Source organism: Aulonocara stuartgranti (assembly GCF_965226115.1).
Source record: "Aulonocara stuartgranti genome assembly, chromosome: 18".
Taxonomy (NCBI): Eukaryota; Metazoa; Chordata; class Actinopteri; order Cichliformes; family Cichlidae; genus Aulonocara; species Aulonocara stuartgranti.
Window position 1 is genome coordinate 22,667,886 of NC_138954.1, and position 15,305 is coordinate 22,683,190.

The 15,305-nt window shown below is 43.9% G+C and overlaps 2 protein-coding genes across 11 annotated transcripts in view; both read right to left on the reverse strand.

Annotated features, from left to right (window-relative positions):
- Window positions 1-7,980, reverse strand: part of ptprsb (protein tyrosine phosphatase receptor type Sb) — a 73,084-nt gene extending 65,104 nt beyond the window's left edge. For all 10 annotated transcript variants that reach the window (XM_082513749.1, XM_082513757.1, XM_082513753.1 and 7 more), the window contains exon 1: window positions 7,642-7,980. The gene's annotated coding sequence lies outside the window, so the exon portion shown is untranslated. The remainder of the gene's footprint in view (window positions 1-7,641) is intronic.
- Window positions 7,981-10,891: 2,911 nt separating this feature from the next.
- On the reverse strand, window positions 10,892-14,636 carry fem1a (fem-1 homolog a). Its single transcript, XM_082514376.1, has one exon. It carries the CDS (start codon window positions 14,421-14,423, stop codon window positions 12,570-12,572), a length of 1,854 nt encoding a protein of 617 aa, XP_082370502.1. The 5' UTR covers window positions 14,424-14,636; the 3' UTR covers window positions 10,892-12,569.
- Window positions 14,637-15,305: the final 669 nt, after the last annotated feature.

Sequence of the window (15,305 nt, forward strand, 5' to 3'; positions counted from 1 at the left end):
TGATGAACAAAGGGAGGGGTGGAGAGGAGAGACAGAAGCGTGACTAACCAAACTAACTTTCACTTTGACCTCAATCGCTGCATACCCGGGACGGACTAAAGCTGCCGTATCCCAACAATGGTGAGGCAAATGTACACCCACGCGTCTTAAAAGGGGCTCCAAGGTCAGACTGACCAACACAACTAGAAAGAGGCATCTCTTTCTGATGGATAAAACAGCCTCAGATAAGCCTAGCAACAGATGGACTAGATCCTGCTAAGCAGGAAATGCCTGTAAAATGCTATAAAAGTGTACACAGGCCTGATTATCTTACGGGAGGTCAGAGGGTTGACACGCATTTACTGGCTAAGGAAGTCCTTGTCACCTCCTCGCAAGAAGTTAGATTTGATCCTTCTGGTGTCCTTAACATTTCAATGAGAAAAAGATCCTTTCCTAATGTCACACATCTGTTAAACACATTCATTGCACTGGTATTAGATTACATTTAATTAAAAAAATTAAATTACTCTCTGACCTTTATTTTAACAGCTAAGGGTTCTTTAATACCCTGCCACCTGTTTTCTGAGGTGGTAGTTTTACCCATTAGCTGCTTACACCGAGTTTAAGTATGTTACTGTCTGACAAGGCTCCAAGTCGAATGAGTGATTTTGAAAAAATATGATAGTAATATAATTATGAAGCCAGTACACACAAGGGCCAGATGGATCTGATTCTCAGCTGAACGTTGTGTGTAATCTTTATACTTGTTAAGATTGGTAGGAAAGCCAGGATATTTAAGAGTCAGCCCAGAATCCATAGGCCCTGACAACAGGTCCCATATTCATGATCTATGCATCACGGAACTGTGTGAAAACCTTGCAGCTTCAATTTGACAATTTTTCACGCTTTCAAATAAGTTCAAGGATTATTTGCTCCTCCGTGAGCTCAGTCAATTTTTCAACCCCTTAGGCTCATAAACCTCTTTCAAATCCCTTAGGGTAATGCCAAAATGCATTGTCATCCAGCTAAAACATGGCTCTTTCCTCCCTAAAAAAAAAAAAAGAAAAGAAAAAAAAAACAATTGACATTTTAGCAGATGCGTTTTCACCTGACAGATGAAGGTTTTTATCTGACAAAAGCAGAGGAAGAGGATGCGCGCGTGTCCACATGCAGACACCTACGCAATGCTCACTCAGCTGAAACGGCAACACTGAGCTCGCAAACACCCAAACATAATTCGTAATTTTCTTTCAGCGACCCAATCCCCCCCCGCACCCCCTTGTTTTTTTGCCTCCTCTGTTGCCGCTTCTTCAGAGGCAGCCGATCTTCTGTGCAGCGGCTCATTACGCAGGCTGATGGTTGAGCCCTTGTCAACTCACTGTCCAATTAGCATATCCAAGGCTGGCACAGACTCTTATCCCAGCGGGAGAAAGAACTGTATATACATACTGATGTCCACATAGTTATGCACTTGCATGTACGTCCCTAATTGTTAAACAGCTCTGACATATGAGAAAAGATGCAGAGTGTAAATTGTCCGCTCCTGATTCAGATGTAAGCAGGGCGATTGCTTCTTTACATAAATCCTAAACACTGGTAATAAATGTGTTTTAGATGAATTATCAAGCAAAACACACACACACACACACACGCACACACAAAACACACACTGACAACCAATTAGTGAGCTTCTCCTGCAGCAGGACTGAGGCTCCCTGACAACACAGAGCACCTTCATCTTCCTGGACGTCATTGTCATCGTCCTGACCATCATCATATTTCACTTGCGCTTCATTAATGGGACATGCCACACATTTTTACCTCCACGTTTCAGCTCTTTCTCGAAACCTACACATCAGCTAGGAGACAAAGCCACGCTGTGTGAAGCGGATTTCAGAGCCCGTTAAAAGCCTCGAGAGTAATAACAGCAGCCTTGAGAAAGACAGCGCCTTTCTGATTTACCATTCATACATAACCCAACAACGAGGATGTCATTAATGTAAGCTTCACGGAGAGTCTTCAAACCGATTCATCTTCTTATTGATTTATAAAAATGAAAATCACTGTCTGCAAACACACAGCAGATGGTTTAAAGTCCAACACGCCCCGGGCATAACCTTACAAGTGTTTAAAGGCAGCTTTTGTGCTGCGATTTTGAAGCGACCCTCCTTTTAATATTTGCTCAGGTAAACGATGTGCAACAGCTTCGGCAGGTCCTTATTCATTTCCTGTCGACACATTGTTTGTTTGCCCAAGAAGCCACTCTCTCCAGAGTATTTTCGCTGCCATGGTATCACCTGTCTCCTGTGGTCACATGACACGCCGTCCACTGAGAGCTCATTAACTCACAACTGCAGCACTTTTCTCCAGCAACACTGAGATCATCTGTAGAGCATCAGCATTCATTTCACACGCCACACTGTTTGGTATGCAGTTAAGGTCAATGTAAAACATATAAAATAAGGCAAAACACTGAAAACTTGCAATGTTTTTGCCGCATACGCCGGTGAACGAATCCTATTTACGTGCTACACAGGCGCTACTCTTAAAAGGTCTGTCACTAACCAGCCATTGCATGACTTCCTGATGGAGATGAGATTTGTGACGCCAAATGAATTTCTCCTTGAGGGACAATAAAGTTGTGAATAGAATTGAAAAGCGAAGTAATGGGGTAGAAAAACTGCATTTGTCCTCTGCCTCAGAACTGAAATCAGTCGGGGAGTCTGTCTCGGTAAGTGAAGAGATGAAATGCTTGTCAAGGGTAACAGACTTGTGCACGGACGCCTTTCACCAATGACTAGCCATTACTCTCACCCCTGTCAAGCAAACACTTCATCCAAACTGGCATCCTTCAGTGCTGCGGAGACAGAGTAATCATGAAATGCCACAGACAAATGTGGAGGTGCATTCAAGAGCCATGTCAACCAGGCAGGCCCGGCACCTGCACACACACACACATTAAAGACTGCAGAATGCTCCTGCTGAATCAGGCCTAATCCTCCGGCTTTTAAATTTCCCCTCTGTGATTTGTGACGATGGAATAGAGCCACAAGTTTCCTGGACATCGTCCCTTTACCATCCTGCATGGTAAAGGTCTTCATAGCAAAGCTGTTTCACTAAAGCAATAAAGATGTTCTTTCAAAGGCAACTGGCATATGGAGGCACGCCAAAACCTTTTCTTTTATTGGACGACTAGCGCTGACAGCAGGGTTTAAATAGGTGGCACAAGCACCGGGCTTATTTGCAGGGAAATTTAAAATCATTAAGTCTGCTGTAATGCGGAATTACTCACATAAAGACTATTTTAAGTTTACTAGCTGCCGGTGAGGTTGTAATTAACAGCAGTGCTTGGAGTTGAACACACAAGAACGCAGGGGTAATGTTTGCATTGTGAACCTAGTTTGTTGTTTAGTTTTAAACACAGTGTATCCAAATAAAGCCTTGGGGGGTTGGGACTGCTATTAGCGTTGTGGGTATTTGATCAGCAATCATGCTGCTGAACAGTAGGATTCATCCTCTATGCAACATGAACTAAAGTGTATGAGTTTACATCTAATAGCTATAGACTGACAGTGCTATCCTTAAAGCCACAATCGGCTAAGAAACCTGAGCTAACTTTATCAAATCCAGTCTTCTGCCACACAGCGTGTACCATAATGACATAATGGTACTAAAAAAGGGATTGCAGTATATGACAGCTATGCAATTTTTCTGCCTCCATGAGCATTCGCATTGGCTTTATTACACCAATTAAACCAAAGCCATATGATTTTATGCTTTACAAGACCTCCAATCAGAATGATTTTGGCATCACTTCATCCAAAATTAACTGATGGAAACTTACACTTTCTTCAAAGAGAAGGGTTTTTTGTTTGCTTGTTTTACTCCACGAGTTGAAAATACCTCAGAGAGCAGCCAAGTGCTGCTGTGGAGGAGCATGGATTATTCTGTCAAACATTTAATGACATCTAACTGGACGCTTCAAAACAAATGGTATCCCCTCTTTCACCAAGTCCTGATTAGTCAGTTTGTCTCCTGCTTTATCAGCCCTCTTGTCAGTCAACCTTATCCTCCTAATGACTCCTGTCAGTCAGGGATGTAACTGTCAACCCATGTCAATGGCTGCATGTCGTCCTCCCGTGACTTGATAACGAGCTGTGCACGTCAAAGCACTTGGCCATTTTCAGCGCAAATGTTTGCACGCGCCTCATCTTGAAATGCGCCGAAATTTCAACAGGAGAAACTTCTGCAACGCCCGATGATAAGAACGAGTTAGCTGTTCGGAAGGAGAACAGGGCTGACCCAGGGGAGAGCGAGGTGGCGGCGGCGGCAGCAAAACCTCGTTTGCATAAGGGAGGAGGCCGGGGGGGGAGGGCTGAAAATGAAGGTGAAGATCTCTTCAGATGTGGCAGTTGTGATGAAAAGAGAAGCAAATGACTGAAGACAAGAGGTGGAGAAGAGAGGTAGTGGAGCAGCGTGCATTATTCATCCCTGCTGACACATCAGAATCTTTGATTCAACTGGAGAAGGGCATCAGTCAAGTCAAAACCTATCTCTGAGCCTTCACTCATGTGTACGCACGGGAACACAGACCCATGAAGAAAAGACACACTCACATAACCGCAAGTGACCCTTGTGGTCGAAGAAAGGATCATAATGGGTCTGGTTTAAGAGACGCATCTTTACATAACTAGATTATAGTGCAGGTTTCAACTGTTAAAGCAGCTACCTAATACTTTTTTGTGTACTTTAATTATTTGTACACATCATCAATTTTAAAGTAGGGCAGCTGTGGCTCAGGAGGTACAGCAGGTCATGTACTGACTGGAAGGTTGGTGGTTTAATCCCTGGGTGCTCCAGTCTGCAAGATGCTGTTTGAAGTGTGAATGCTACATAAAAAAAGGTCCTGATGTATAAAGAGCTCTGAATGTTTGACTCGAGTAGAAAAGCACTATATAAGAACCAGTCCATTACACAATAAGCATGTCTCGACGCACTCTTGGAGCCAGTTTTGAACTTTTATCATTAGATGTGGTGATGAAGCCATAAAGTGGTCATTTAGTATGTGATTGTTGATAATTGTGTGTGTGTTTCTTTGCAACTAATGTCGTCATATGAATAATCTGATGGCTGGACGATTACCAAAATGAACATATAAAATACCACAGAATATACTTCCTACATGCTATAGAAAGGCTCAGCCACCTCATTTAACCATTTATGAATTAGATTAGCTCAGAAATACTAATTCGACCACCAGAATTTTGAAAAGCATTAATGCTATGCTACGATGATATGATAATAAGGAAAGCTGGTTTAATGCCCAGCCATACTAAAGATAAGGGTTAGATTTGGATATAAAACAATATAGTTTTAGTGTGCATCCTGATAGTCCCTCGTTCAAGTTTCATTCCAGTTATTAGGTCAAAAAATAGATGTTTTGATTTTTAAAGGGTATTGTTTTGAGTAATGCGGTGCCTCCAACCACATTACACAGGCGTATCGGCTTCATTCTGCATGCTGTATATGAATTGCTTTCAGGAGCATATAAATAAACAGAGGCAAAGCAGACAAAAGCTCACTGTTTGGAAGGCTTTGAAAAGGTCAATTAATATCTATTCCTAGACAACAACAAGTTGTTTTTTCCCTCCTTCTTGTAATACAGGTGGCTACGCTCCCAGCATCAAAGTCGCACGCCTTTATGTTCTCCTTCCTTCCTTCCTTCCTTCCTGGTAATGGAGGGTAGGCACAGAGCCTGGCAAAATCCAAAGATGGGCATAGCATGTAACACAGGGGAAGAACGTAAGAGAGCAGAGCAGTTAGGGTGACGCTGCAGCGAGAATGTGGGATTGAGACTTCAATGAAGCCTTTGACTTGGAAACCAAAGCTGCTCCAGTGGGAGCACACGTCACCCGGCATATTAAAGTCTGGATGGATCTTACAGTGGTATCTGTTCAGAGGGAGCAGAAAACCATTGAGGCCCATGGTTGAACCCTTAGAAATGCTATTTAAAGAGTACATGCCATCACTGATTTCATAAGCTACCACTCCTAACAGCGCGTAGATGAATACCTATGGGGCCAAGAATCTCTTGACTCTTGGAAGAGAAAATCTGATCTATTTCCAGCACACAGAGGTAATCAACCAGTCCAGTTATTCTGCTTCCACCATAATGACTTCCTTGTCATAATGATGCAAATATACACATTGCTTGCCATCTTATGAAGGTGCATAGTGTAGCCTTCTGTTAAACACAGAGTGGAGCTGAAAAGACGAGAGGGAAAAAATCGGGAGGGGATCTGCTAAAGAGAGGAATCCATGCATAAAAACGACTGATTAAAATAATTAGGGATGTGGAAATGGTCTGGAACAATAACCAGCAAACACAAGGTGCCCCAGGGAACATTTCCCATCTGTGTGTGAGGAGGAAGACCTCCCTCAAATTCACCACGACAGCGTGATTTTCTAGTTTACAGAGGCCACACAACGGAAACCCAGAAAAACTAAACAGGCCCTTGAAGTTTACATGATTAAATCCCAAACGGGCAATAGCCATCGGAAAATGTGTCAGGATGAATCGACGTATCATTAAATTACATTCTGCCTGCACGCGTGACTGGCTGTGTTAACAGTCAAAACCTTGTGTTTATAATTATAGACATCTGAGAGGTCTATGGACTAGAAACACTGCCTATATGTGCAGATGGGCTTGTTTTAAGTAATGTTGGAGAGTAGCAGATGCAGCAGCAGCAGAACCACTCTATTGTCTAGGAACCAGTCCTGCTAAATAAGTCCATCCGCTTTGCCACCTGGTGCCTTCCATACCATAAATGATTCACAAATACTGGTATAATAGCCTGTATGGATTCATAATGTGTCTGCGAGGGCCCCTTTGAGCATGCTGACATAATGACATTATCATAGTGTTATATTTACTTTGGCGTGGCATCAGTGAAATTTAGACACAATAGAAACAGAACTAAGAGTTTTCTTCCTTTTTTCTTTCTTTTAAAAAATATCCTTGGCAGATATACAAGATGCCTGTGTTACATAGATTTGATCATAAAGATGAGCTCTTTCTTGTCTGAGTCTACTGTTTATATTTTTCTTTCTTTTTCTTTTCTTCTTCTTTTTTTTAATAGTCTTTAAAAAAAACGGACTCAACATAGACTCGTCGCGCCTGGAGAGCGCTTTAAAGGGCCATCAAAATAAAAGCCACTTTTAATGACAGTTGATGAGGAACAAAGGCTTTGCCAGTCTGCCCGGGTCCCTCATGCTGCCCAGCCAACAATAAGGAGGAGGGGGTGATGAAGAGGGACGCGCACTCACAGCGTTGTTGCCAACCAGCCTGATCTGCACAACCTCGTTTTTTTGTGTGTGTGTTTTTTTTTTTTTTGTTTTGTTTTTTTTTTTACCCAAACGCTTGAAACAAAATCTGAAGTGATGCTGCAGCTGCTGAGTAAAAGAGAAACACCACAAAGAAACACCCCGGGAAAGACTGAGCGGTGAAATTCCATCCGGGCTGGGATCTACTCTTGCCGCTTTAGTTTCCAAAAGGCTAATCGACAAGTAAAAATGTAACCAGCCTGGGTGGGGTGCACGACTGCAAACATTAATTGTTAAAATAAATATACATATGTATAAATGGATGGTGCGGGTTACCTCGGTAGGAAGTGCTCCGTCTTCCTTACTGTCTGGTAGATTCATGTGGGTGGATTTGCAGCTGGAAGCTTCCTTAGAAACAGCAAGGATAAATGTAATCCAGTGGCAGCTCCACTCAGATGAAGGTCTTCCTTTGTGGAGGGTGCATGCACACATCGCCGGCGTTTCCCCCCCCACACACCGTCCTGGCTGTCCACCGACCTCTCGGAGCGCAGCGGGTCACGGCTGCTCCTCAGCCCTTTTGTCGGGAGAGCATTGCTGATCGGGCGGCCTCAGATACTGCTGGTTGATGTCATTGATACTCCCTGCCTTCTTCCTTAATGCCCTCCTCCTTCCCTCTCCTCGCCTACCCCTCCCAGCTCTCTCTCTCTCTCTCTTTCATGCACACACCGGAGCACTCCCCCCACCCCTCCCTCTTACACATGACGTGATGCAGGCAAGATCTCCAATAGCAACCGTATCCCCCATCACCTCTATTACCCCCATTACTTCCCCACTTCAACCCCCACCTCCTCCAGCTCTCTCTGGTATCGCTGACTGGTGCAAAAGAGGCAGCAGCTGTGGCAGGTTGGTCTTGTGTATTAGTGACTGATTTATTTATTTATTTATTTGCCCCCACTTTGCACCCCAAGGAGCTAAAATGAAGAGAAGCACCCTAGACCTCTTAGATTCCCATAACATAGCATCTAATTATAGCTGCTGGCAGGAATAAAGAGTGAGAGGCTCATAACGGCTCCCACTGAGCAGAACTCCCACACTAAATTACAGCTGGACTCTAAAATATTGGAGGGAAATACAAGTCCTGGTGAGATGTTATGGAAATGCATTAATAATTCCACAGGAGGTAAATAACGCAGTAGCATCTGAGGACAACAGATGGAAGGAGTTTAAAAGTATTATTTATTGTTCTGGAGACAGACTCAGTAGCAAGTTTATAGGTTCACTTGCCTAAAATGAACAACTATTAAAGCCAACAACAGTGCAACAAATCCACGTTCATCAAGGTTATGGTCAGCTTTCATTTAAGCTGCTGATTTAGTTTTACCTTTACTTTAGGGTTACATCACTGGCTGAGCATCAGTATCAACCAATATTAATGAGAAGGAGTGTTCTGGTAGCAGCGGCTGATGTTTATCTCTTGATGCATACGTATACATCATATATACCAGTACTGATATTCTTGGCTATTTTAGGCTGGAGTTAGCAGTAGTCTATTATAAATGAGCTGTTCCTTATAATTTATTCAGTCCTGTTATATTAACAAAGGTGGATTCATTGATCATTTATATCAGTGGGGTCAAATGTGTGCACTTTTATCATTGGTTTTCTTAATCTACAGTACATATATATCAAAAATGGTTTTCAGGGGATTTAATCAATATCACAGTAGCAAAGGGTCGGTAAAAATATATGGAAGTGACTGCCGAACAGGTTCATGTAAGAAATGAATCAAATGAAATATAATTATCAGGATAAATGCCTGCAGTTAAACAATGTGTGTGTGTAATGTAACCAATTTGGTGTATTAGCTTATCTTCGTTTCTGGCGTTGCCCACAAATTTGATTTAAAATATCAATAAAAAAAAAAAAAAAAAGAAAAACAGGGCAACAAAGCACTATTCTTTAACCTGAAGCAAATTGAAATAGTTCAACATAGGACTTTGTTATATCTAGTTTAATGATCTGGTGCTATTTGGGTCACGCAGCATGACAAAAGCAACAGCCACAAGGGCAGATCGTGAGGTGTTGGAGTGTGGTGCTGGACGTTGGCATGGCACCTGAGGATGTCACGAAGGAGGTTTTATATTAACCTTTCTGCTGACCCCCATAGAAAACCCTGCAAAAAGACTCAGCGCCTCCCATCTACCAAGATTTCTTTTCCTCTTTACCTAAAAATGCACATTTAGTGCTTACATTTTCTTTCTTTTTTTTTCAAATAAATGCCATCCTCAACAGCTCATTCTGTTTCTCTATCGGTACAAAGACTTCTTTGTCAGAGTCAGACTCTCTGCTGAAAGAGACACAAAGAAAAAGAAAATCAACCCACCACCACCATTTCTGCCTGAGAGCTACATTTCTGAGCATTTCACATGATCTTAAAGGAACAAAAGACTTCTTGTCTGATTGATTTTCTTTGTTGCTAGTGACATCTAGTGGGAAGTTACTATTATATGATGTTACATTTACTTGAGGATGGAAATATGAACAAAGAAAATTCATGACTCCAGGTTTAGGTATGTCAGTATTTCTATGCCAAGTCTCTTCAGTTTGCAGAAGATAAGTTCCTAAAAGGAAGCCCAGCTTTGGGATTTCCTTTTTTTTTTTGCCTTCAAGTACCAAAAATACACTTTCCTCTTCTATTTATCCCAATATTACCACTTGTAAATATCTTATATGAAGAAGGGCTACTTCCACAGTTATTATCTAACACAATAAGTTAATGACCATTTTTCCCTTTAACAGAGGGGTCAGGTCAGCCATGGGAGACCATGTGGATTACGTCAGTGTTCACAGTTTCTTATTTCATGACTGTTATGCAGGGTAGACGCTACATTTACCACCTGGTGTTTCTCGACTAGCTGCCACCACACTGCCCGACTTAATGTAGTTAGGTTAAGCTTTTATCGATGGATAGCTAATATTGTGTCTGTTACTATAAGAATAATGCCGTCTCTGTTGTCCGTGCGCCGTCTCTGCCAGTCACTCTGTGACCTGCCTGTCTGACTGTATAGCATTACAGTATTCCCATTTTCAGAGTGGAAGCTAGGGCAAAAGATCCCTAAAATTAGCAGAGTAAGTGGCCTGTCTCTAGCACTACCCTGCAGCAGTGACGTTAATTGCACTCTATTTATATTTTAAGAGTGCAGGACTCTGAAAGATCAAGTTTCTGTTATGCTTTATTTCAGGGTGCTGGAGTTTATGTGAGCTGTGGAAAGCCTGCGTAATGAGAGCTCGCAGATTTTGTTTTTGATACGTGTGCACTCCAAGATAATGTCACTTCCAGTGTCCAAATTAGATCATTTCATGGACCTGGCTGTCACAATGGCATGGTAAGGCTGTTATGTCCTGCTGCTATCACAATGCAAACGCTGCTGCCATGTGAGCAACAGCGCTCAGACTGAATAATTAAAATCAAGACATCGAAAACTGGGATTCATTTCCAGCTTTTCAGCCTAAGTCAAGAACAACTCTCATTCACATTTTTGCACACAGACAAGAGCCACAGGAACGCTGAGCCGACATACAGGGATTCTGTTGTGATACTGAATTTTATTCAGGCATCTCCAACACACTTTTAATCTTGAGTTATCGCAAATCTGCTGGGAAAGACAAAGGCAGCGACAGTTTAGAGCCTGAATATAAGGTGTTTAGGATCTTCCAGAGCCTCTTCAGTGTGTATTTCAACTTTTTAGTGGTGCTTAACACAGACTGACAAATAAAATATTGCTGAAAACACAAGAAAAACAACTAAATATAAGACTGAGATGCAGGAATGGCCAAAGAGCCATCTGTTCCTTTTTGTTTTCTGTGAACTGCATCTGATGTTAAAGGGAAAATTCACTGCAAGGCAAAAACCAACACATGATCCTCGACAGTTGATTTGTGCCTTTTTTTATAGCGACGAGAGCGCGCTCAAAGGTCCGTCGTTGTCCCCGCAAACGTCATGAGGCTGCTTCTTTTGCATTAACTTGGATGTCTTTCTTGTGGATTTCATAATCCTGGGAGGAGGCACGCAGGTACGCGTCAGGCTCTGTTAGAAACTGTTCATTCAGAAATAAGTAGAAATTAACAAAACATTCTTAGATTTAAATATTCAGAAGATACCAAATTATTGTTAAAGAAGCAGCCCCAATCATTTAAGTCATCATATTAGGATGAACATGTACAACAGAGGGGAAAAAACCCCCAAAAAACAAAAACAACATGTAAATCGTGTTCATGCAGCGACTTTTAGCTTCACAATTTTTGGAATAATATTAACAACTGCATAGGTTATCTTGTTTGGAGACTGGGGAGTGTTAAATAATGGCACCTGTCTCTCTTTTTTTTTTTTTTTTACTAAGTCAGACGGTGCAGCAGGCTGACAAAATACTGTCACAGTCCAGTCAATGTTCTCCTCAAGCTCAGAGGTTCATGTCTGTAACTTCATATTATTACTTTTGCTTGTAATCAGGAAGAAAACATTCATTGCTTTTGCCATTTTGCCACCGGTTTACAGTTTGTAACGGAACATTTGGCACAGTACTTTCCACACCTTCCCAGCGTCAGAGAAACATAACAGATGGTACACCGAATGCGAACAAGTAGAACCAGGCACAAAGAAAAGAAAAAAAAATGCCAGCGACTCGTTGAGTTTGTTCAAATATTTCCTTTCTGAATGAATCTGCTAAACAACAAGTGAGCTACCACAGTCACACTTCATTTTCATGCATGTTATCTGGCTACTTTGATCAGATGCTTTGTGTCAGTAAAAACGAGCCCATTTCTCATACACTTCAGCCACTAGCAAACCCACACAAACCCCCATCAGCTTGTACCGCTCCCTTTTTGCTTGTTTGTTTTAGAAGGAGACACTGAGAGGAGACGCAATAGAGTCTATATGATGTTAACGTTTCACCCGGCATTAAGTAGCAGTGGAAACCAACAATCACCTTAAAAGTCTGTGTTAGAATAAAGCAACAACTGACCAGACCTCTGGCAGACACTTAAGCCCAGAGGTTGGATGTTTATTGCTATTGGTTTGGTCTGATAAAAACGTTGGTTACAGTCAGCAGTGGAGCAGAAGTCAAGAGGAGACTTGTGTCGAGCAAAAAAACCCCCAAAAGAATAGTTTGTGTCAGGTCACAGTAAAGAATAGGCGAGAACGGGAAGAGTAGTTGCTGGGATGCCTCTTCATTAGAAGCGGGCGGTTGATGCAGAAGTGGAAGTCAGTGCAGCTCAATGAAAGCCTCCATCTCTTCAGAGATGAGTCCCCTGTAGGGCAGTCTGTGCTTTTCGATTGCACGTGCTGCCAGGCACTGAAGGGTGACGTAGTTTAGCGGGTAGAGGGCCGGGTGCCCGCTGCTGTGCTCATCCAACAGCTCGTAGGCCGTCTTCCTCTGTGCATTTGTGGCATCGAAGTGAGCTCCAGCCTTCATGAGGAGCGCTATAATCTCCGGACAACCGTTGTTAGCAGCAATGTGCAGCGGTGTGTTGTTCTCACAGTCCCGCGAATCAACGTCCGCGCCGCACTCTAGGAGCAGTGCAGCCACCGCCTGGGAGGGGAAGCGGCCTACCGGGTAGCGGCCGACAGATGTCGTTTCCTTGTCTACGGCCATGTGCAGGGGGGTGAAGCCGCTCCGCCCTCGGGGGTTCAGCTTTAGAAGTCGGTACACCGTGTGCTTCTTCTGGTGCTCCTGCTCCGGGCTGCACTCGAGCTTCTCCAGTAGAAAGATGAGGTGGAGGATGATGGAGAGGGCTTTGGTGAACTGAGGAGCTTCTGGGGGATTATCCCTCTGTGCCACAGCTCTCTCTACCTCCCTCACGCTTTTGCCCAACACAGTCATGAGATCATGGAAGGTGATGCGTGTTGACAGCGAGCCTTTTGCCCGGTCTTGAAGAACAAACGAGAAGAGCTCTGCAAAAGACAGGAAACTTGAGGCTGTCATGGGACTGAGAGGGTCCAGGTTGCTTTGCTGCATGTCTAAAGCGTACTTCCACAGACTTATGCAGCGCTCAAAGTTGCCCGAGTCAGCGTACACAGCTCCCCTATAGCGGATGTAATAAGACGTGTCTGGATGGGACGGGCCCAGGATGCGCTCGCGAATCAACAGGGCCTGCATCCTCATTTCGTCCGGGTCGGTGATCAAAGCCTCGAGTTCCTCTGCAGTGCACACCTCCTGTGCGCAGCCATAGGCGGGGATCGGGGGACCGGGTGGGGGCTTGGCAAGAGAACCGGTCTTTTCCCCTGGCTGCCTCAGCTCCATCGCCCTCCTCCAGTACCTCATGGCGCCCAACAGATCACGCTTTTTGTCCACAAAAGTAGCCCCTAGGAGTTCAAGTGCATCAATGCGCTCCTCTCTGGAGGTACGAGGCTGGTGGGCGAGGTACTCCACTATGTTGGTGTGACCCGTCACGCTTGCGGCCAGGAGCGGGGTCATCCCGTATCCGTCTCTCTCCATGCGGGCACTGCACTTCAGCAGCATCTTCATGATGTCCAGACTACCTGACTCGGCACAGTCGTGTAGGGCAGTGTTTCCTTTCACACTCTTGCGGTTAACATCCGCACCGCGATCCAGGAGGAACTTGGCTATCTCCTTGTGGCCCTTATAGCAGGAGATCATGAGGCAGGTGTGGCCGTGGCGGTTGGCGACCTCCATGTCGGCTCTGTGCTCCACCAGGTAGCGGACGATCTCCAGGTGACCGTCGAAGCAGGCAGCTCGGAGCGGCGTTGAGTTAGTTAGTGTTGCATTGTTTACTGAGGCACCGTGTTTCAGTAGCGTCTTCACCACAAGGAGGTGACCGGCTGCCGAAGCCGCCCAGAGCGGCGGAGCCCCCTCGATGGTCTCGCCGTCAAAGTTCACCGAACCCCCGAGTTCAACATTCGCTTTACAATGTTCAAGGAGGTAGTCCACCACCTCTAAATGTCCGTATCGAGAGGCTATCAGCAAAGGGGTTCCCCCCTGTGTTTTCTCCTCAGCCAAAGCCTCCAGCTCCTCTGGACTTTTGTTGCTCAGCAACTTCTGGATAAGTTTCAGCTTACCATCTCTGGCCGCGTTGAAAACCGCCGTCGATATATCCATGTTACAGGCTCTGTGCTGCCTCGCTGGGCTCCAACTCCATAACCACCCGCGGTTGGGGAAAAACGGCGCCGACTGGTTTTAAATAGCAGAGCGCTGAGATCTTAGTTTGGACTCGGTTTCTAGCTCACATCTTTCTGCCATTTTGAGGGTGCTGTCAAGATGGCGTCTATGTTGTTTGACAGGTCTATGTTTACGATGACGGTGAGGCATTGTGGGTGATGTAGTGTTGGGGGAATTTCCAGTTCTCAAGAGCAGGAGGCGTTTCCTGGAAGATAAACTACATTTCCCGTGATGTGTGTCAGTTAAAGAGCTGCCAGCTGATGGGTTCGTTTGTTGTGGCGATCGCACCAACAAAGCGCAGTGTTTCCAGCTGATTCCGCGCTTACAAAGCAAGTATACCCGAAAAGAGTTGTAATGAAAACGGTAGCGGCTACTTATAATAAAAGTCGGTGTAATCCACCCGCTGGTAGAACATATGCTGTGTTTGATATATAGTTTAGTCTCACAAAACTGTACACCGTTATTATACAGTACTGTGCAGAAGCCTCGAGCCGCCCTTCATTTCTTTATATTTTGCGAGGAAAAAGTATATATACAAAAACAAACAAAACTTCGAACAGAATCAATATTTGTTTTGCTTTTCAACTCAGCCTTAATTGAGCTTTCTTTCAATTTCTTTAAGTAGTATTCAGGAATAGGACAATCAAAGCTCTTATCCGGATGTTTTGGTTCGTTGTCACGCTAAAAAATAAAATTGGCACCAATCAGTTTCTTTCCATGTGGTATTACATGGTGGATGAAAATCGTTCTCCATGTTTTATTGATGTCTTCTTCATACATATTAATGATGATTTGAACAAAAAAAAAAATAAAGAAGGGAAA

Coding starts and splice junctions, on each gene's coding strand:
- fem1a (XM_082514376.1), bottom strand. CDS start 14,423: ATGGATATATCGACGGCGGTTTTCAACGCGGCCAGAGATGGTAAGCTG.